The sequence below is a fragment of the Mycosarcoma maydis genome, chromosome 5, assembly GCF_000328475.2.
Source record: "Mycosarcoma maydis chromosome 5, whole genome shotgun sequence".
Taxonomy (NCBI): domain Eukaryota; kingdom Fungi; phylum Basidiomycota; class Ustilaginomycetes; order Ustilaginales; genus Mycosarcoma; species Mycosarcoma maydis.
In genome coordinates, this window is record NC_026482.1 from 462,384 (window position 1) to 483,305 (window position 20,922).

The 20,922-nt window shown below is 51.8% G+C and overlaps 10 protein-coding genes and 1 non-coding gene across 11 annotated transcripts; 5 read left to right on the forward strand and 6 right to left on the reverse strand.

Annotated features, from left to right (window-relative positions):
- Positions 1-796: 796 nt before the first annotated feature.
- UMAG_02189 (putative 3-hydroxyisobutyrate dehydrogenase) lies at positions 797-1,897 on the forward strand (the record flags this gene model as incomplete). The annotated part of the gene is made up of 1 exon (XM_011390233.1): positions 797-1,897. The coding sequence occupies one exon, from the start codon at positions 797-799 to the stop codon at positions 1,895-1,897; it is 1,101 nt and encodes a 366-aa protein (XP_011388535.1).
- Positions 1,898-2,107: 210 nt separating this feature from the next.
- UMAG_02190 (uncharacterized protein) lies at positions 2,108-2,773 on the reverse strand (the record flags this gene model as incomplete). Its single annotated transcript, XM_011390234.1, has 1 exon — positions 2,108-2,773. The coding sequence occupies one exon, from the start codon at positions 2,771-2,773 to the stop codon at positions 2,108-2,110; it is 666 nt and encodes a 221-aa protein (XP_011388536.1).
- Positions 2,774-5,323: 2,550 nt separating this feature from the next.
- Positions 5,324-7,585, forward strand: UMAG_02191 (uncharacterized protein; the record flags this gene model as incomplete). The annotated part of the gene is made up of 1 exon (XM_011390235.1): positions 5,324-7,585. The coding sequence occupies one exon, from the start codon at positions 5,324-5,326 to the stop codon at positions 7,583-7,585; it is 2,262 nt and encodes a 753-aa protein (XP_011388537.1).
- Positions 7,586-7,745: 160 nt separating this feature from the next.
- UMAG_02192 (uncharacterized protein) lies at positions 7,746-8,378 on the reverse strand (the record flags this gene model as incomplete). The annotated part of the gene is made up of 1 exon (XM_011390236.1): positions 7,746-8,378. The coding sequence occupies one exon, from the start codon at positions 8,376-8,378 to the stop codon at positions 7,746-7,748; it is 633 nt and encodes a 210-aa protein (XP_011388538.1).
- Positions 8,379-9,074: 696 nt separating this feature from the next.
- Positions 9,075-9,170, forward strand: UMAG_16040. The gene is made up of 2 exons: positions 9,075-9,110; positions 9,135-9,170. It is a non-coding gene; the product is annotated as a tRNA-Arg (tRNA).
- Positions 9,171-9,476: 306 nt separating this feature from the next.
- On the reverse strand, positions 9,477-9,818 carry UMAG_02193 (uncharacterized protein; the record flags this gene model as incomplete). Its single annotated transcript, XM_011390237.1, has 1 exon — positions 9,477-9,818. The coding sequence occupies one exon, from the start codon at positions 9,816-9,818 to the stop codon at positions 9,477-9,479; it is 342 nt and encodes a 113-aa protein (XP_011388539.1).
- A 538-nt stretch (positions 9,819-10,356) lies between these two features.
- On the reverse strand, positions 10,357-10,686 carry UMAG_02194 (uncharacterized protein; the record flags this gene model as incomplete). Its single annotated transcript, XM_011390238.1, has 1 exon — positions 10,357-10,686. The coding sequence occupies one exon, from the start codon at positions 10,684-10,686 to the stop codon at positions 10,357-10,359; it is 330 nt and encodes a 109-aa protein (XP_011388540.1).
- Positions 10,687-12,758: 2,072 nt separating this feature from the next.
- On the forward strand, positions 12,759-14,516 carry UMAG_10070 (uncharacterized protein; the record flags this gene model as incomplete). Its single annotated transcript, XM_011390495.1, has 2 exons — positions 12,759-14,396; positions 14,478-14,516. The coding sequence occupies 2 exons, from the start codon at positions 12,759-12,761 to the stop codon at positions 14,514-14,516; spliced, it is 1,677 nt and encodes a 558-aa protein (XP_011388797.1).
- Positions 14,517-14,786: 270 nt separating this feature from the next.
- UMAG_02196 (uncharacterized protein) lies at positions 14,787-16,823 on the reverse strand (the record flags this gene model as incomplete). Its single annotated transcript, XM_011390239.1, has 1 exon — positions 14,787-16,823. One exon carries the CDS (start codon positions 16,821-16,823, stop codon positions 14,787-14,789), a length of 2,037 nt encoding a protein of 678 aa, XP_011388541.1.
- A 1,017-nt stretch (positions 16,824-17,840) lies between these two features.
- UMAG_02197 (uncharacterized protein) lies at positions 17,841-19,133 on the reverse strand (the record flags this gene model as incomplete). Its single annotated transcript, XM_011390240.1, has 1 exon — positions 17,841-19,133. One exon carries the CDS (start codon positions 19,131-19,133, stop codon positions 17,841-17,843), a length of 1,293 nt encoding a protein of 430 aa, XP_011388542.1.
- Positions 19,134-19,987: 854 nt separating this feature from the next.
- Positions 19,988-20,875, forward strand: UMAG_02198 (uncharacterized protein; the record flags this gene model as incomplete). The annotated part of the gene is made up of 1 exon (XM_011390241.1): positions 19,988-20,875. One exon carries the CDS (start codon positions 19,988-19,990, stop codon positions 20,873-20,875), a length of 888 nt encoding a protein of 295 aa, XP_011388543.1.
- Positions 20,876-20,922: the final 47 nt, after the last annotated feature.

Sequence of the window (20,922 nt, forward strand, 5' to 3'; positions counted from 1 at the left end):
GATCGCAATGTAAAGTAAAAGGCACTTTGCTGTCTTGCAGATGAATTGCTGTTGATCAGACCCGGTATGAGGATAAGCGAGTGCGTTGAGAGTTTGAGACAGTGCCATTCGAGCCAGTCAACGAATCGATCAGAAACGTTGGAGCTTATAACTTTGGAGCATATTAGCATTGCCTTGCGGTTGGCTTTGTCGACAAGGTCACACAGGCTTCCCATCAAGTGCTCACCGGCGCTCTCTTTCAAAACAAGTAGGTCGCGCACTTTGCCCGCTCAAAATAACAGAGTGGGTTGTCCTCGTATAGAACCCAGTCGGCCCAGAGACAGGCTTGAATAGGTGTGATTGCTGCGGCAGGCCAAACCACACATGCTTGCCGTGTTTGAATCGGCGCGATTGGCTGCAAATATTTATCATAGCTGGAGGATCTCAAGAGAGCGACGAATGGGGAACGAGCGAGACAGCAATCGCTACGACTCGTGTTGACAAACCTCGAGAAAGTAAAGACCGCCAAATCCGAATCATGGCGCAATCGTGAACGCAAACACGAGGAACGGGGATTTTTAACCGGCTATCGGCCTGGGGTAATTAGGAGCGGGGCAGCGTCTTACACGTCGTGAGTCAATTTCCCTGCGAATCGTGAATCCTCCCCGCATTAAGAGCACTTCGGAAAAGATCAACCAGGCGCGAGCATCTTGTTGCTCTGTAGACTCGGCCTCCTCCCTCCTTTCTCCACAGCACGTCGTCGGTCACGCTTCACGCTCTTGCTCACTACGATCACTGTATTCTCATCTCATTCAACATGCTGCCGACAACGAGATGCATGCTGCATCATACCATTCGGCGTTGTGTGCCGCACGACCGAAGCAAGACAATCGGGTTCATCGGTCTTGGAGCGATGGGCAAAGAAATGGCTAACAACCTGCTCTCCAAGACGCTCGCTTCAAATCCTGACCCTGCTGTCACATTTGTGGTGCATGATGCGTTCGAACAGTCCATCACTCGCTTCCTCACGGCCAACACTTCGCTGTACCCGAACCGCAACATCCTGGCGGCTTCTTCTCCTGCTGGAATCGCCAAGCTATCCGGTACGATTGTCACGATGCTTCCTTCCTCGCCGCAGGTCGAAAGCGTATACACGCATGAAAATGGTATTCTGGACGGGCTCGAGTCGTTTCAAGCAGCGGCTGTGGATGATGCGCAGGCCAAGACGCTGTGTATCGATTGCACGACACTCGACCCGGATGTAGCGGTTCAAACAGCCACGGCGATCAAGAACGCCAACGCCAATGGAGCGTTTGACATGATCGACGCGCCCGTATCGGGTGGTGTAGTGGGTGCTAATGCAGCAACTCTTTCGTTCATGGTTGGATCCGACTCGTCCACCACTTTCGCCTCGGCGGAACCGTACCTATCGCTCATGGGCTCTCGCGCTGTTCACTGCGGCAAGAACGGTAACGGCCTGATCGCCAAGATTGCCAACAACCTTTTGCTAGGAATCTCGATGCTCGGTGTTACCGAGGCAATGTTGCTAGGAACCGCGCACGGTCTGCCCCCCGCCGTTCTAGCTGGCATCATCAACACCTCGACGGGCAAATGCTGGTCGAGCGAAGTCAACAACCCCTGTCCAGGTGCCCTCGAGGGAACCAAGTACAGTCCACCGGCCGACAGAGATTACCAAGGCGGATTCGCCGCAAGACTGATGGCCAAGGATTTGAAGCTGGCGATGAACACGGCAAAATTGCAAGGCGTGCCTACGCCATTAGGCCAGTTGACATCCAGTATTTACGAAGCACTTGGTGGCAACGACGAGTTCAAAGACAAGGACTTTGCTGTCGCGTTCAAGGCGCTAAGTGCTGCATTGGGCAGGGAGGAGTTCAAAGGAGGACGTGAAAAAGTGTGATGAGTCTCAGTTGCACTCATCCATCGTTAATCTGTCAATCGAGGAGAAATCCGATCTCAACACTTTCCATACAGCGTGCGAGTAGAATCAAGGGAACTGCATCCGAATTCGATGCGGATGTGGTATTACAACAAGAGTAGTGGTGAATAATCCTAACATTATAGAGATACAACTGCGATCGCAAGTGGGTATATGTCGTTCTGAAAACCTTCAGAACCTTCTGAGGCCCAGTCCTGTCTCAGCGGCCTGATTAAAATACGCCTGCAGCTCTTTCTGACGATTCGCCTCATCAACCTGTTCCTGCCTCTCTGTGTTGTGGATCATAGCTTCGTAATCCGAAATCGGGGTTTTTGTCACTTGTCTTGAGATGGCTGGTGAAGTGTTTGCGCTCGAAGCGGTCGAAGCTGGGTTATGCAGAGAGCTAAAGCCTTGCGAAGCGAACGAAGAGCGACGCGAGGACGTGGGTGTGGAGAATGCGGAAGAGTCCGAGGTGTGACCCGAGTTCTTTCGAGACCACGACTTGAGCGAAGTCTTTCGTTTGAAGACTCGGAGGAAGTCCACATGTAATGGTGAAGAGAATGATGATGATGATGATGACGAGGCATGTGAAGAGGGAGCCGCGACCAGATCCGAATCCTGAGTGAGCGTCTTGAGCATCGCGTGTGAATGTACATCTTGTCGACGCGGGAAAGAGTGCGAGCGTGATGGTTGAAGGTACTGATGACGATACGCCGAGCTGTCATGGGAAGCCGATGCTGTGGGTAAGAGGAAGACGGGTGATAGTGTAGAGGAAACACCCGTGGCGGGCAACGAGGGTGCAGATGATCGCACCTTTTCCTCGTACAGGTCGCTGAAAGTGAGGTATTGGTACGGCATGGTGGCCATGGATGTGTGATGCGCGAAATGGAAGGAGTGACGAGCTGCCAGAAGCTTGAAAGAGCTGTGTGGGGCAGCTTTATATGGTGTGCACACGCTTGCTGAACGCTTTGGTCGTCAGGTCACTTGACAACGCTTTCGGGGAATGGGGACCGGCTTCGGCTAAGGCGTTTCGCTGACCAGAGACTGGAGGGTGTGGGGAAAAGAGCTGGTGGAATCTCGGATCTAAGGTCTTTGAATGATGATGCTATGTGGTGGAAGTGGATGAACAAGTTTTGACTGAGCCGATGGCAGATACAAGTGAGGTTGATCTTTGACGTGTGATAGAGGTGCTGATACACAAGTGCGTCCTGCTAAGGCCGAACCAAACAGCGGCAAATTTGTTTCCCGGTTTTCGCACCGCGCCGATCTTTTACTTTCCCGGTGGAAGGCGGATCTGTCATCAGTCATAAGAGCATTCGTAACTCACGACTGTGAATTTGGAAATTTGGACGACCAAATTTCATAAGAACGCCTACACGATTCACGAATCGAATTAAAATAAAATTGCCGTTGTCTCCGTGGACCAAATCGTGAATCACGAATCACGAATCACGAATCTGCGTAACCGACTCACAACTTTCACAGAATCGCAAATTGACACGTCGGACATATCTTTTTTTTTTTCAGCCGACACCAGATCCAGCGAACCACAGACACATTCCATGTTGACTTCTTTGACAGGCTGATCGATTTCCAAGCTAAATCCGTGGACCTTTGGCTAGTCAATCTCTCCTCCTACATCGAGTCGATTCGTCTGCTTCTTCGTTTGTAGAAGATATCGTTGGACCTGACTCCTACGAGCTACCGTTTCAAAGGACACTTCAGTATGTATTGCAAAACAGCGGAGGATGCGGAACCAGGAGTCATGCACATCAAACACTTTGTCGAAACTTTCCACGTTCCGTTGCTTGGCGCAGTCAGGAGTCATGAGTGTTCGCCGACCCTTTCCGACCCTAATTTTCGGAAGAAACCGCGTTACTTCAAGGTATACCAACTTAACATTCCCAGTTGAACCAAACCCCGTATCACGTAACGGACTTTTCGCTGGGCTTAGCGCCGATGAAATAAACGCGAGGTTCAGCAACCGGCTAATCGGCAACTTATTCGAAGCCGGTTACCGGATGACGACAACGCTAGCCCCCGCCTTCGGCTAGCAAAGGCGTCAGGATGTTGCCGAGCAACCAGCGATGATTGCCTTGTGGCCACTCGAGAAAGGTAGGGTACAGCATGTTCGCATGTGGGGTTGTGTGGAGAGGGCTTAAGACAAATCACGAATCACGAATCACGAATCGAAATTCATGTCAGTTTCAAATGTGAGAGCGGCAGCACGAACATAAAACAAATTGCAACTCGTCCGGTAGCCAGAGACCACGCCAAGATCAGATAGAATCTCGACCGTTCGAATCTGATCGGACGGTGGCATGTACATTAGTCGTCACCAGCCGATGTAGAAAACATGACAATCTAGTGGTTCGAATTCTATCAGCGTAGTCATGTTCTGCTTTGCGGATCTCCCTGCGCCTGTCGTTCGTAAGGTTTGAAGAAGTCAAGGCAAAGTCATGTGATCATCCAACTTCCGTAGTTGACCGATCCACTTGTTGGAGGGGAACAGAACAGACACAAAGAGCCAATGGGAAGCAGCGCATGCATCAACTTGCAGAGGTGCTGGAAAACTCAAGCATGTCAACTGCATAGACTTATCAGATTAGCGCGATCGAGGCGAGGCTTCGAATCAAAGGGAGGACAATGGCATCCGACTGGTGTGACTCATCTGTCGGAGCCTTCTCGGCAAGTTAGACATAGCGAGACTGCGGCAAAGAGCTCACACCAGCGAGCGCGCAAGCCGCACCTCAGCGCAGACCAGCCAAAGTACTTGGCATGCACACCAGCGCGCCTCAGCAAAGCATACTGGCACGAAAAAGGTGGGGTGTGAGGGCTGAGGAAAGACACGCAGAGGTTGAAACTTGAAGCGAACCACGGCGAGCCAATCAGATAACTCGAGTCCAATGGCTGACTCTCGCATCGAAACTAGATTTCAATGTTCTCTTGAAGAAGCAGTCCACGCACACTTCAATTCTAATCTGATAACAAGAATTTCTACCACACCCGAAGCTCATTGTATCGGTTCGCAGGCACCAGACCAGTACAAGTCTCCTCTCGTCTTTTCAGCTCCTTCAGCCAAGAGAGCGGCTCAGTCGTGAGTCGATTCCACCAGAGTACCCAAATTTTCTCTGCTCTCCCCATTGCCTCCACGACTCTTTCGAAACCATCGATCCTTTTTCCCTCAACCTCAACAACAGCATTCGACTACCGTACAAATCCTCAACGCTTGGCCTTCGACGACGACGTGAGGCCTCACAATCTGGCTGAAGCTCGCATCCTCGGGCTGCTGATCCAGACGTCACATCCACTCGTTGTGGTTCAGGCTGTCATGCCGTCTTCTCTGGTTTTTTCGCAAGCTTAGCGTTCATTCCAACGTCAGCGCGTTCCACCATGTCATCTCCAGCTATGGCACAGATTTTGCCCAATCCAGCCACATCTTCGTCTTCCATTGCAGCACAACGAAACCTGGCACAGAGACCGCTGGTATCTTCTTCAGCGGCTGCCTCATCTCTCAAACCCGCTCCATCAAAGCCGCCTTCTTCACGGCTGGCGCCAGCACCGTCTTCTTCCATTGCTGCAGCGCCTCTACGTTCTGCTGCACCATCGCCTCCGAAGCCCAAACCAGCAACGCTAGCGCCCACGCTCTCTGCCGCTCCTGTACCCTCGACCTCCACTGCATCCCCTGTTGCCAAGAAGGACACCAGTGGCGCACCTCTTGTTCAGCCATCCAAAGAATGGGTCTTGCCTGCGCGCGCCAAGCCTGGTCGCAAGCCTTCCGAAACCGAACCCCTTACTAAGCGCAAAGCTCAGAACCGTGCCTCTCAACGTGCTTTCCGCGAGCGCAAACAGTCTTACCTTGCAGAGCTCGAAGCGAAAGTTGCTGCCTATGAAGCAGCCGAAATCGACCGTAGCGTCGAGATTCAAAAGGTCGCCCAAAAGCTACGAGCCGAGAACGACTCTCTGCGCAAAGAAGTTTCGGCATGGAAGGAAAAGTTTGCTCAAATCGAGAAGTACCTCCTTCAGGCAAAGGCTAACGGAGGCAGACTTCCAGGCATTACGCCAAGCAACAGATCTGGCCCAGGATGCAAGGCTCCAGCGCACGAACGTTCGTCAGCTGTACCCAAAAGAGGCGTTTTGATTGCACCTGGTGCAAAGAGCGAGCGCGATCGGGAGAGGAGTGCTGGTGGAGTAAGATTTGCTGATGCTAAGCCAGACAAGCCCGCGTTGCAGGCGGGCTCTTCAACTGAGGAGCAGCAAGCAGCGTCTGTGCCCCTTCGACCGAAGCCGATCGGAGTCTCACTTCCTGTTCCGCCTCCTGATGCTGTGGACACTATCCCGTCTGCTAGCCTAGACGACACCGCCAGCGACGATCAGGGCTCGCTGCCCGAGACTGGAAAGGTAGCTCCGCGCAAAGCCTCTAAGCTACCTCTCTGGTCTTTTGAGTCGACAAAGCCGCCCTCCCCCGATGCCCCTTCGTTAACTATCTCTGCCACCACAAGCAGTGATGACAAGCCCACCTCACTCCTATCACCATCTCTCATGCCGCAAGGTGGCCATCTTTCTGTCGGAGGAGGCTGTGGCTTTTGCACCGAGGCTTCTCCCTGTGTTTGCGCAGACGACTTTCTTGATCTTTCGACGCAGACACCGCCGTCACATATTGCCGTCATCAGCGACGTTGCATCTGCAGTTCCACTCCCTAAGCGTAGACCAGCTTCAGGCGCATCAGAGACGTCGAGGAGGATGAGCATCGGCTCGCTCACACATGCCAATGACCTGGCCCTCGATCAGCGCAGGCGCACCGCTTCGAATGGCACAGGCAAAAAGCTCTGGTACACTGTCACACAGCCTGCCTCTCCCCCGGGGTACTCGGTCACTGCTGCCGTGCCGCTGTCACTCAAATCTACATCAAAGGGCAACCCCAGCAAGAAGCTCTGGACGGTCACGGAAACGCCTGCTGAGCCGGTGTGCACAGGTGATCCTAGCACTTGCGGCGCTTGCTCGACCGATCCTGGTCTGGCCGCATTCTGCGAAGCCGTCACCACCGCCACTGCCTCTCCGTCTTCATCAGTACCCTCTTCTGCTGCTGCTACCGCGTCATCTCTGTCCCCATCGCGTCCAGGTATGTCGCGTTCCGGAACGACTGGTCAACTTCTTCCTCCCTACCCATCACGAGGTGAGACAATCCCATCGGCATGGCGTCAGATTCGCTCGCATCCGCGTTTCTCGCAGTGGCAAGGTGGTCTCGACCTTCTCGCCGAAGTCGTCAGCAAGCGTAGTGGCAACGTTCATTCTCCTCTTCTCTCCAGCAAACGGCCTCGCGAAGCATCTGTCGAGATCGAGCCTTCTCGCTCCAACACCATCTCGGCTACCAGCAACGACCGTGCTACTGCCAAACCGCTCTTGCTTCACACCACCTCGGACACAACTGTGCACACAGTGCCGCAAATCAAAACGGAAGATGAAGATGATGGGCTGGACGCCCGTGAGCAGAAGCGCAGGCGGATCTTGATCGATAGGGAGGCCGTGCAGGAGGCTCTGGCTCTGTTGGACGCTGGTACTGCAGCGCAGCCTAGAGCAGGCGCGAGTCTGAGCACCAATCCGGGAACTGGCAAAGAAGAACAACCCTGCCCTTGTCCCTGGCGTCCTGGCGAAAGGCGGACACCTTAATCACCACAAATCTCGTATCACTGTACGCTCAGCTTGTAATTTGTTCTTGATAGTAACTATACATTCGTGATTGCAGTGTCAAGCGACGATTGAGATTCATTTCAGCTACTGTCTGTGTCGCTGCGTTTCTTTGGATCGGGACACGGTACACTATTGCCAGTTACGGAAGTCTGCGTTGACCGTTGCGAGTTGCGAATCGGAATGTGCGCATGCTCGGTTCATCCATTCTGACCGCCCAATCTGCTGTATCGCGGATCTCTTCGATCTCAGGCTTCGTAATGCCTCTGTCTCGAGCAGCGCCGTCGACGTCTTTCCACCACCTCATAGCCTTTGCGCTTCCTTCGACCGATTTCGAAGATGCTGGGATCCTTGCTCTTGCTCTCGCCTCCTTCTCAGCAAGCTTCATCCTCCTCCACTTCTTCCACAAGCCCGGATTCGTGTACATTCCCATTTTCTCTTCGGTGGATCGAACCATGGGGCTGTTGGAACTATAACGAACGACTGCGTCTTCGTTCGGGAGCGAGAATCCACCCGTTTGACCCGTCGGATCGGACTCGGTGGCAAAGGTGTGTATCCACCTTTGGGATGTTTTGGTCCGCAGGAACTTGGCTCGAAGATTCAGAAAGGCCGACTTGAGTCTGCTCCCGCTGGCAAAACCTTGATCGTGGATCGGAACAGGTCGAGAAGTTGCTGCTAGCTCTTCTGCCAGTTCCGAGTTGATGAACCCCGTTCTGACTCTGCTGACGAGGCCATAGACGATCAAGACGAGCAGGAAGTTGAAGCGCGGTGTCATTCTGGGACATGGGCCGAGGGCTTGCCTTGGAGCTTGTTGGTTAGCTTTGAAAAGTGTGTGAGTTGGAGCTATTTATCCGTCTTACTGAATCGAGAGTGCTGCTACTAGGCGCATTGGTGGGAAGGTCCAGCTCAGCCTTCCAAAACGTACCGCCTGAATGAATCATAAGCCCGCGTACAGCGCTTGTGGCGCGACCGGTCGAGCTTCGGTGGGCCCGGCGACCATCCATCTGCTAAGGTCTTCATCTCTTTTCTTCAGAACGCTTTGCCAAGACAGGACTTCTCGCCATATCAATGACGATCGAGAGCCGTAGTATGAGCTGTTCTTAAGGTTTTTGTTTGCTGAGTCATACATGCCAAGCTCAGATCATCCTCCCGAACGTCGCCTTCCAGCCAAATGTCCCGGACTCCGGCCGAAAGTCGATTCGGCTTGAACAGCAAAAGCAATGGGCTGAACTTCATCTCAAATGCTTTAGTTGTTTGGACTCATACAATGGCAATCTTGCAACACATTCACAGATTGACAGCTGATGATCCCTCAGGCCCTCCGCTACACCTCGTCCCCCTGCACCATGCGAGCGGGCGTCGTATTCACGCTTCCTGCGCGGCATATAACATTCATTCGTGATGAGCGAAGAAACCTGGTTTCAATGCAATCACATTATATACACAACACTCAACCACCCTAATATGAAATGGCCGGTTGGCCCAATGGTAAGGCGTCTGACTACGAATATCCTCTCAGAGGATTGAGTTAATCAGGAGATTCTGGGTTCGAGCCCCAGGCTGGTCAATCTTTTGTGGCTTTTTTCCGCCTCACAGTCGTAACATTTTTTTCTGTCCTGAATAACAAGCATGAATTGTCCAAAACTCTCAGTTGCGAGTGCCTTGTGGCAGCGCAGCCGAGCATATGGTGTAGGTTTAAGCAAAGGAATGTGCCGCATGACGCTGAAGCAGAGCAGACAGTCTTGTATGTATGAGGAGAGCACACGCTGATAAGTTATTTTAGGACAGGATGTGGTAGAATTTGGTAATATGAGTAGAAAGCACGTTTCGCTGGCAAGAGGCAAGGATCTACTGTCCCTGGACGAGGTGTGAGCTAGAAAGCTCTTTGCGGTATGCCCTTGCGAGGTCGTTTTCTCCTGGAAAAGTTGATGGAATTGATGGCTTCTTTTCGAGCCAGTTGAATATTGGACATCCTAGTCGGACTGATGTGGTTGGACACGCGGCGTTGCGGATCGAGAATGCGCATAGGAGAGCTGTAAAGATCTCTTTGTAGTTGCTCGAGGCTGTCCAAGAGTTTTGTTTCCGCGCCTTGTTCCGAATATTCAGCATGCTTGACGATCTCGCTGACTTTCAGATAAAGGGGAATCGAGGCCGACTTGACAAGAGCTAGAGTGGAGATAGCTGCCACCAGGAGATACAAGATAGCGATTTTCATCGTGGGATGTCAACGGATGCCGACCAAAAGGAGGGTGTACAACTCCACTCGATCTTTCGATTCAGTAAGCCCTTATAAGTGTCACGTCTTATGTTCGAGGCTGTACCGAGTCAATCTAGCGGCTGTGTCAGCGAAGAAGTGCGTGGGGTTGAGCCGGTGGGTGGCTCCAGGAGAGTGGCTCGCATGTGCTATTTTAATTTTCAGGGCGCAGACGGCATTCACGCGCTCATGGTGGATGGTGGATGGTGGATAAGGGATGGTGGCTGTTCGGAAAGGGACAAGGTTATACAAGACGAATCACATAACGTTGGTCGATCGAGTGCATGTGCGAGCTTATCGAATTTGGGTTCTGCTCCGCTTCCATTCCGGTGCTCAATACAGCAACGTTAGGGAGGTGGGAGGGATGGACAATTCAACGGACTAGGTGAGCTTGAAGCTAGATGTGGCTGTTCGGATGAGACAGGTTTGAGTCGAATGAAACGAAGTGATGTCATCAAAGGATATTTTTGAGATCCGTTCGCGGCAATGTAGCGGTGAATCACTGGCGAGTTCGAGAGGTTCGACTGGACTCGGCTTCGGAGACGCGAGTCCGCTTTCCGGCCATTGGCACTGAAGACCAGGCGTTAGGCTGGCTTGAGCCGGCAAAGCGGGGAGCATTGGCCTCCTCTTCGGATGAGACGATTCGACTGCCTTGGGGAGACGTCTTGAGGCGTGGGAGTCTGCTCATAGCCTCGACAAGGTCGTCAATCTCGTTGGACTTGCCCGCCACATCTCTGCCTGCTTCTTCCACATAAGGGCTGAGCGGGGCCGCGATCACGGCGGTTGCGACCAAAAAAGACAGAACAACGCCCAAGAACGATCCCCTCATGGTTGTATTCGAAACAGAGAGACGAGCGGGGTCGCGTTGTTTGGAGTGTAGGTTAATCGAGGCTCGAAGTACGTGGGAAAGAGTTTGAAGACGTGCGAAGTGATGAAAGCGGAAGAACAACAACAAAAGGCTCCTATATTCCTCAACTTAAATGCTACCGCCGTTGAGCGAGATTAGTCAAGACTTTACGTTGTAGCTTCAAGTTAACGGTTGCCAAGTGCAGACTGAGCTACTTCTAGACCGACGCAGCCCCGGAAGGAGACAAATTCGCAACCAATGAGTCGAGTGGATTGCGTGGTAACTGTGTAAGTAGTTGTGCACGTGCACAAGTACCGAAACAGGATTGCATCTCATCGCCTTGTCGAGCATTCTTGCTATGTAGCGTATCAAAAATGTCTCTGTGCCCTGGTTAAGTAATGACCATTGATATATGTGCAATCCTCATTGGCTGCTAGCATGCATGCCTGTATGAAGCCCGTCTTACGATGCAGTGAGTGTAAAGAAATATTGAATAGGCTATAGCGCCTCATCGTCGCTTTATTGTTAAGAGGAGCTCCTCATCTCCACCTGCACACACGGGCATCTGTCTATTCTTCTCGTCGTGACCCTGTGCAAGGCCCACTCTTGAAATAAAATGAAGACTTCAGTCTACTGGACGCTTTTCGCGGCAACCAACAAGACCAGGTTGATACAGTAAATAGAGTTACAACAGCAGAACTGAATATAGCTCTTCCTTCCTCATAGAAAACCTGCACATTCACATAAGTAGATGCAATGATACAATGGTGTGAAATGTGATGTGGTCAACTCACAGAACCTCTTCAATGTGCGTTTGTGCAAGTGATTTTGAAAGCAAGCTTGTTGGTTGCGCATGTCTGCCAAACCATCAAAGTGGGTAACTCTTGACGCTCCTTCGAAGAAACAGGCCTCCTTTTAGAGCAGGGTTCCTTTGTCTTGGAAACTCTTTTTTGGTCCACAAGCCCTGACCTGACCTTAGTCTGCGGAACTTGCTCGATCGCTTCCAAAGGCAGTTGTTTGCTTCTCTGGCAAAAATGGCGAATTCTCGAGGGCACACTGTGAGGCGAGCTGTCATGAGACATTGTGCTTCATTGTGACTTTGAAGAAGGCGCGCTTCATCAGCGGTTCGTTGTGCACTTGCCTTGCCACGCCCTTTTGGATCGAAGCAGAGGAAACCCACATTGACGTAAAGGAGGCCTAGGAACAGTGTGATGCTTGAAAGCATCGATCTCCGATGTAATGACAAGAACCGTTGAACGAGGCGGTGTGTTAGAGCCATTATCGATGGTTCTGCACCGCTACGCCGATGTTCCCCACTGTCAACATTCACGATTCGTGATTCGTGATTGACGTGTGATGATGCTACATCGTTCATCCACGTTCAGCACGCAGACACACAGACGAGACGTGAGAAATTTTTCGAAATGTTAAACCCACGCATCAAAGAAGAGTGAAAATAGCAGCGGCAAATCACAGCATCGTGAATCACGAATATCGTGGAATCTAAGCTCGTGGCTCCGGCAAGCACGGATGTTGTGGTGAACACGTCGAGGATGTGTCGGACGAGAATTTGCGCAAGTCATGACAGCTGAGCAAGGAAATACCGGCAAAGCGCCAATTTTGGCGTTGGCTGACAGCGGTAAAAGTTCATCGTGCATGTACCCCACACTCGCGATTCACGATGGTAATCTCATCCTGCACGACACTCGTCCCTCTCCTGTGTTACCTCTTTGTCCTGGTTTGAGATTGTGAGAAACGTCGGGCCCCCGCAGTTCGGAGTAAAAGCTCCCGGCACCTTGCTGCTGCCGTTGCACAATTTCAGTGTTTGCAGACTCTCATCGTTTCTGACAGGTCGTACCAGCAACAAATCCGTGGTCAACCTCACACAAGGAAGTCGATAGCCTTCTCTTTCCGTCATATGAAGGCAGCGACTGAAAAGAATTATAAAAGACGCCAACCTCTGATATCATCTAATACCTTTTAATGTTCAGGCTCAATCCCGCAACCCATCATCTTCTCATCCTAGCAGAGTGTCCACCACCGAGTCTGCAATTATGACAACGGCACCTCACACTGGCATTGTCGAGAGCTCTGTCGTGGCCACTTTGGCAAAGATCCTCTTGACACCATTGTCAGGCTGGCCTTCTATGCTTCAGCTCCTGACTGGAAGCTTCGTGCTCCTCTTTGGCTGGATTGTTTACAACCTTGCCATTTCCCCACTCTCTCGCTATCCAGGTCCACTCTCTGCACGTCTTGGCATTCCTTTCTGGAGGTTTTGGCATTCTCTGCAAGGTGACTATGCTCCTGCATTGTACTCACTGCACAGAAAGCATGGTGACGTTGTACGAATCGGCCCTACTCATCTTTCTTTTGCGGATCCAACCGCAATGAACTCGATCTACAGCCTTTCAGACGGGGTTTCGAGCAAGTTCCGGAAATCTAATTTCTACCGCTCGTTTCAGGTATTCAAGGCTCACCCTTCCATCTTCAGCGAGCGGGATCCACACCAGCATAGCAAGCGTCGTAGAGCTGTTGCAAGTGCCTACAGCATGAACAGTCTTGTCAAGCTCGAAGAGTACGTTGAAGACGTCACAGAGTTGTTGCTCAAGCGTCTTGACGAGCTGGTCGAGACCAACTCGGTTGTCGAGGGCGGGGGCACGAGCGAAAAGACAAAGACAAAAGCGGTTCGGCTGGACCCCTGGTTCCATTACTTTGCCATGGATGTAGTCGGAGAGTTGGCCTTTGGACAATCGTTCAACCTTTTGCATCGCGGAAAGGACGACGAAAGATTCTTGACTGGCGTCCTGAACCTCTCGCAGTGGGGCGCAGTCGCGGGATGTATGCCGTTGCTGTCGTCCTTGATTTTGTGGCTATTTCCCCGAATCACAGGTCAGCCCGGCGGAAGCGTCATCGGCGATAAGACCACTTCAAGAATTCAGACTCGGTACGCTGAAGTCCAAGATAACGGTGGTGTGGCGTCTCGCCCAGACATGCTCACCAAGTTTATGGAGGCGAGAGATCCTGATACGAAAGAAAAGTACTCGATGAAACAAGTGCTCTTCTCAGCTTCCTCAGTCATGTCGGCCGGATCAGACACTACGGCGACGTCTCTCACCATATTTTTCGGCTACCTTCTCGAGCATCCAGCGTGTTATGCCAAGCTGCGACAAGAGATCAACGAAGCCATCCAGGCTGGCCACCTCATCTCGCCCGTCAAGTACGCCAAGGGCGCCCAATTGGAGTATCTACAAGCTTGCATCAAGGAAGCTCTACGTCTCTCTCCACCAATCTCGATGGATCTTCCACGCTACGTTCCCGCGGGAGGAGCGTTGATCGGAAAGAACCCTCACGTTATCCCTGCCGGTACTACTGTCGGAATCAGCCCTTATGTTCTGCATCGCCAGCCCGAAGCTTTTGGCGCCGACGCCGAAATGTTCCGACCCGAGCGCTGGCTTGAAGGTGGGGAAGAGGGAAGAAAGGCGATGGAACGCTTCAACATGACCTTTGGCGGTGGATCTCGTGCATGCATCGGAAAGAACATCAGCTTGATGGAGCTTTCCAAGACCATTCCTGAGATTTTACTTCGATACGATATCAAGAAGCCCGCAGTCAGTACTCACCTCCATACCACACCTTCAAACGCCAAACAGCCATTCTTCCAAGGCAAGAGTGCATGGTTCCTCGAAGCACACGTAAGTCACCATCGCTTCCACAACTTCGAGTAAGACTACATCATGCTGACGTCCTCTGTTACATACCTTTGTGCTTTCAAGAACCTTCACGTTGAGCTCGTCCCACTCCACAATATTTGATGTTACATGAAGCAAGGTGAACACAATGTATGAAGTCGGATCATTCCGAATCCGCAAACATGATTTCAGCGATGGTCGCGATGAAGTTGCGTGGTATTCTTGGTAACGGAGAGATGAGCTGAGCACAAAACAGGGGTGACGGTGCGAGCAAGAGCGAACAATGTGCTGCGAGCCGAAACAGATGAAGCAGACATGATCAAACTGCTGTCATATACAGTAAGTTATGTCAATGAAGAAAACAACTTGGTCTGGCACAAATCGTCATTGGGTCTACAAGATGTGATGGAGAACTTGTCCGGATTTGTCGAGCGCATATCCCATAGCTACATGCTCGTTGGAAACAACAAGCATGTTATGCGTGTGAAGCAGCTCCCACTTGTCTGCCATTGGCTCATTGATGGCGATCCTTGGGGCTTTTGCTCTGACCTTGTCCCAACTGGGGGTCTTGTAGCTTTTGAAGAGACTCGTTTTGCGTCGGGCAAACGGAGGACCTTTTTCGAGGAGGATCGTATCACGTTGAGCTGGATCAGAAAGTGTCTGCATGTGTTGGACATTCCGGACAACGTCTTGACTTCCGAATCTGGCGGTTGCTCTGGTAACAGAGTCGACGCGCGTCGCGGTGACCAATCCTGGATTATCGATAGGGCTGCCAACGATCCAGTAGCCTCGATAGTCATGCTTAGCCTGTTTCACCTTGGAGAAGACGTGAGGGTCAGTAGCTGGAAAGAACACTGGCTCTCCTTGGATGTGCAAATGGTCTGCATAGAAACGACCTTTGGCTGTGTCTGATAGAGGTCTGAGGCGCGGATCTTCTGGGACTCCGGCAACCAGGTAGGTCTCTATGTACCTCCGCGCGTCGGAATCCATGCGTTTGTGAAGCGCATGAACTCTGGCTGTGAGATCTTTTATCTCGACTTGACCAGCTGCGTCGAGTCGCAAACCCCACACCTTGTTGGCGACGTTGTCCTCGGCCTTCAAAAAGTTGTGCTGGTCCAGATGCTGACGTAGTCGGTAGATATCCGTTTCAGCTAGGTTGAAAGTTGTCCCTTTATGGTCTACCTTCTTCCAGTCCGGCTTGGAGTAAGATTTTCGTCCGAACGGGAGGAATGCAATTCTGCTTGACTGACGAGGTGCAAACGGCATTCCATATTTAAGATACATGAGCTTGTGGCCATACTCGGCGCGAGCCGCAGCGGCTTCTGCAAGACGTGCTGAAGCACGCTCTGCACCATGAGAGTCGAATCTGCCTTCGCGGCTCAATCGCACGGGCGGCTGGTATTCTTGAGGCTCGCCTCCAGGCACGACAGTCGTCAGCCAAATATGTCTGTGTGCGTTGAAGGCATGCTGAACTTTGGACTCGAACACCTGTCCGCCGACAAGAATAGGAGCTCCGTCGTGATAGATTGTGTCGGCGAACATCTGCTGTCTTGCTTTTTCCGTTAAGGCTCGAGTAGGCTGACGATACTGGAACCTGGCCCTAGGGCCTACATAGTATTGGTAAGGATGGATGTTGTCTGTCTGGCTGGTATATGCCAACGAAGATCCGACATACATGCGTTTGCCAAGGGGATCAGGCTTATCAGAAATCTGATTGCTTCGCTTCCTAATTGAATGTGCCAGTTGTTTGACATCCATTTCGACGTTGCCGAGACGATCTAGCCTGAATGCCATCAGCGTCTCTCGAGACGGATCGTGAAGAAGGATCCTCTTGTTCTCTTGCAGAGTCTTTCGAATTTCAAGCCACTCTGCGCCAGTCTTGTGCGCCGGGATCGGAACAACATGTTTATTGTTCCAAATCTGGTCCCAAAAGTAAATGCGAGAAGAACGAGACTTGAAAGGAGGTCCGTATGTAAGCAGCTTGGCGGCATCGCCGTAGTGTTGTGCGACCTCCCTAGCGCGATTCATGTGCTCCTGTAGAAGTGTCGATAGAGCATGGTCGGTTTGAACCGCTGGCTTGCCGTCTTTATACAAGTCAAACACAAAAGATGGGCTTGCGGAATGCAAGTTGGGCTGTCTGAGCCACACAGCGCCATACTTTTTCCGGGCATAGTCCATCACTTTTGGATCGGTGGTTAAGGTGTCGAGGATAGGATAAGACTTGTAGAAGACCCGACTTTGTACTTGAGCTTCCAGTTCTAGGTTCTTGACTTTGTACGGAGCGTCTTCTCTACCGATGACAGCAGGCTCCTTTGCAAGATTGGCGCCAAGTGGCCGGGAAGATGCGACACCCATCGGCTTGGCCCAACAGAGGACTGAGCACAGGGACAGCCAGATCAACACCGCGAACAGCATCGATTTGCCAGACATTGCTCGAAACATTGTCGCTCAGCGTCGATCAGGATGACGCCGACGAACCACTTTTTTTAGTAGAAAGCCGATGAGGAGGCAAGAATGTCGAGGATGTAATGATAGTCCTTTTATCACTCACTTGCTCGATCCAATTCTGTGTGCAAGCCTTCACCAAGCCTACCAGCCAACAATGCGTGCGCATATCAAGGCGGTTTGCTGCTGTAGACTGACAGCGATTTCGATTTTATGTAGTCGTCATATGAAGTGACCAATGGAAACCCGACTCGGCCAACACAATATGCTCCAACCCTATTGTGCCCACCAAAATCTCTTGCATGCATTTGGATCTCTGCGTTCTCATCTGGGTTCCCACGCCGCTGGTTGACACATAACTTGAACTGAAGTGAAACAGCGTGGGACCTGAATCGTACTTTGCTGAGCGTGCCCATAGGGGTTATTCGTGATTTGGCTGCAAGATTCCATCGTACCTCGACGAATGAGGGCGGATCTCTTTGAAATGTCGACGGAATCACTGTTTGTGACGATCAAGCTTGGTTGGCGCCTTTCCTGAGCGTGAATCTTTCCCCAAGTACGAGACCTTCACGAAGCCAATGTTAGTCATCGGAAAGCGTACAGCTCCCAACGGTGGCATTTGCTTCAGCTTTTGGGTTCTTTTCAAGCAGGACATACCCTCTATAGCATGTCTTAAAAACACCATCGGTCATTCTCAAATCAATTGCGGGATGTCTGTCTCCGAATGAATAGAGGTGGGTATTATTCTGTATATTGGAAATGTATTGCGCCTATTGGGCAAGTTTGCGGGCGGTGCTTTCTGGTAGGTGCAACAGTGCTTGGAACAATTCGCGTACTGCCTGACGGGACCAGTGTCCGGGTGACTAAGATGATGGGACAGAGACCAAGAGCAGGAGAGGAAAAGAGCAAAGAACAAGCGTTTAGCGCGACACCTTGACTCGTCCGTCACATGACAATTGCTATGCGGACGCTCGCTCTTCTACATGGTAGAAGAATTCACGATCATGACATGTTTCTACGACGATTCTTCTTGGGCTTGCCAAAGCCTGGAAACTTGACTCTAAAATCTCGTTGGTTATTGGGATGACCAGCTGGCCACAACCAGTAATGTGGGTATCTAGCCCTTCCGAGATTCATCCAGACCATAGCCCAAGCGACCATGATGACGCTCGAGAGCAGGATGACGGGTAGATAATGCCAGCCGAGCTTAATCACAGGTGGACTTGTGGCAGCCAACAACGCGGTTGCACCACCTGGTGGGTGTACGGTGTCGGTCAAGATCATGATGCATAAAGCTGTTCCCGTCGCTATGGATCCCGCTACCCAAACGAGGCTGTGTGAAGAATCAATAAGGTCTGGGTTATAGTTGCGGTTAAGCTCGAAGAGTTTCGTGATGCAGACCGAGGTGAGCGCGCAGATGAATTGACCTCCAAGGAAGGCCTTCGGTTGACCAAGCGGAGACGCAGGCGTTCCATAGAGGATGACGCTGGAAGCGCCGAAAGAGCCGATGATGATCGGAGTAGTCCACACGGTGATGGGGTCGTTAGACGACATGGCAAACTGGTCCCAGCGGGAGAAGGCGACCATGACAAAGCCGAGACCTAGCGCGGCACCGATCCATGCCCAGATGAGCGTCTCGAATTTGCGAGGAAGCTTCTCGACAGGTCGGATGAGGGCGCGGTTCTCAGTCGATTTTCTTCGGTAGCCGAGGAAGTGTGCGATGGGATAGGGGATGCGCGACAGACAAGAGACTGGTTTTGGTGGATGCTTTTTCTGAGCTTCAATGTCCTTGTTTTTGTCCTTGCTTTTGCCGTCGCTCTGCTGATTCGTTGGATGCGCATCTTTTTGCACATCGACTGGCGTTGCTGGTACGACCGCCGAAACGTTTCCGAGTGTGGTTGCTTGCGAGCGCGACGCCGAGTCCTCTTCCAAAGTCGAAGCTAGTTTTTGAGATTGTGGGTCGATGTCGTGCACTTTCACAGGTGATTGTCGGCCGTCGTTGTGCTGTTCGTCATGGATGAAGACATAATCATCGTCGTCTTCGAAGCTTCCTCTGACAGTCCTCGACTCACTCCTCCACCTCTGCTGGCTGGATTGAAGTGCATCATTCTCGTCATAGATCTGATAGGTTCGTCGACGCGATCGACCGAGAAAACTGGCTCTGGATGAAGACCGGTTGTTGCTTCTTGCTATTTGGCTAGAGGTGGCGCCAACAATGTTAGCACGACCTCGCGAACGAGAGCGTGCGATCCGATCCGGTGAACCATCGCCGCTAGTGGTGTTGCGCTGTGCCATGTCTCAAAATGGACCCGACCCGACGCGATTGTAAGAGTGGAAGCAGCGAACAAGACGCTTTAGAGCAAAGCGGATGGGCTATAGACTTGGCTGTGATCGAGGCTACGACCAAGGTGTTCTGAGCACGACCGAGGAAAAGGATGCTCAAGCTGCGAAAGGGAGGGACGAAGCTATGTTGTGGAAACGGTACATTGTGCGGGATGTGGGTGAGAGAGAGAGCAGAAGGTACAATTATTAGGCTACTACACGCCATTAGAGCATCGTGTATTCACGATCTTAGGATTTGTAGCGAGCCTATTCGTGGTTCGTGGTTCGTGATTGCGTTTGGGCCCGTCAGAAGGGCTTTTCTAACTCACAATTCGACCGTAGACTGATGTTTGTGGTTGTTTGCTTGTTCGGCCCGAAGCGGGGTAAGGGCCGATGAGACGAATCGAACAGCGGCTGGAAAGCGCAGTGAGGATGACGGCGCGAGGCTTCGCACAAGTCTGTCGCACGTAAGTACGAGTCACATGTGACACAGTGAGGCACGAGGCGAGCGGAGTTGGGTCGAGCCTGCCAGCATACGCTTAACTAACTAACTTAACTTGGACTGGATGAGAGCGACATTCTTGATTTACAGTCACGAGTGTCTCCGTCGTGGGGAAAAGGGTCTTCCGGCTCATAGAATTACAAGCGTGACGAGGTGCACAAGGTGAATTTGCCGCGTCACGCGGTCATCATTCAAGATTATCAAAGTTCTAGTGCAAGTTCGCAAGTTCATACCGAAAGAAAAGGTGCGACGAGTACGACGTGGCTCTCTCGTTTCCACATCGTATGGACGACGAGGACCGGCTCTGAAAACCCAAACCTGACGAATGAGCGCGGACTCGGCGTGCCAACCCACCGACATTGGCGATCCAGAATGGTCCGCGTTTCTGCTCCCGTCGACGCCTGGCTCTGCCCTTGCCACGACCACTCCATCCCCTTCGAATTGTAACCAAGATGCTTCGCCCTCAGCTCTATCAACAGCATTGCTGAGCAGTCAACAAACAAGACCACGCGAACGGTCAAGTCCGAAGCCCAAGGTGGCCAACTTGCTCACCCTGACCGAGCTACGCAAAGCAGCATGGTCGCGAATCTACTCGAGTGGCATTAAAAACGGCGATGCAGCCATTTCGACGATTCGCGTACCGACATGGAAGCAGTTTGACACGCTCATGATCAAACGACACCGTTTCATCGCGGTCGATCCACGCGATAATCGTACACTGGGCTGGATTGCTTGCTTCCATCCCTACCCGCAGTGGTCTGTACTGTACGACGACGATCTGGATTCGACAGCGATCGACAGCGCGCATGGACGCCAAGGCAGGCCGGCGGAAGTTCAAATCATGGTGGCAGAGGGTGAGAGGGAGAGAGGAGTTGGTACGCTTCTCGTCAAAGCGGTCGTGGCATCGTTGAGAGCAGACAGCAGGTACTCGACAATACAGGCATCCTTCTTCGCCGAAAATGACGCGGCACGCAAGCTGTTTGAGCGTTGCGAGTTTGAGCTCGTGTGCACCAGAACGGGTGCTGTCAGAATGCTAGATGGTCCTCAAAAGGGTGCTTGGAGGGACCTGATCACCGTGGAATACAGGTTCTCATCACTTGAAGAGCAATCACCACAGCAATATTTGCCAAACTCAACAAGGCTCCCCTCAAACATCGACAATGACGCCATTGTTGACCCAAATGCAGTGCTCAAACGACCGAGATTAAGTTAACTTGACTTGAATCCGCTTCTGCGCAAAATGACACAAGCAGACGATTA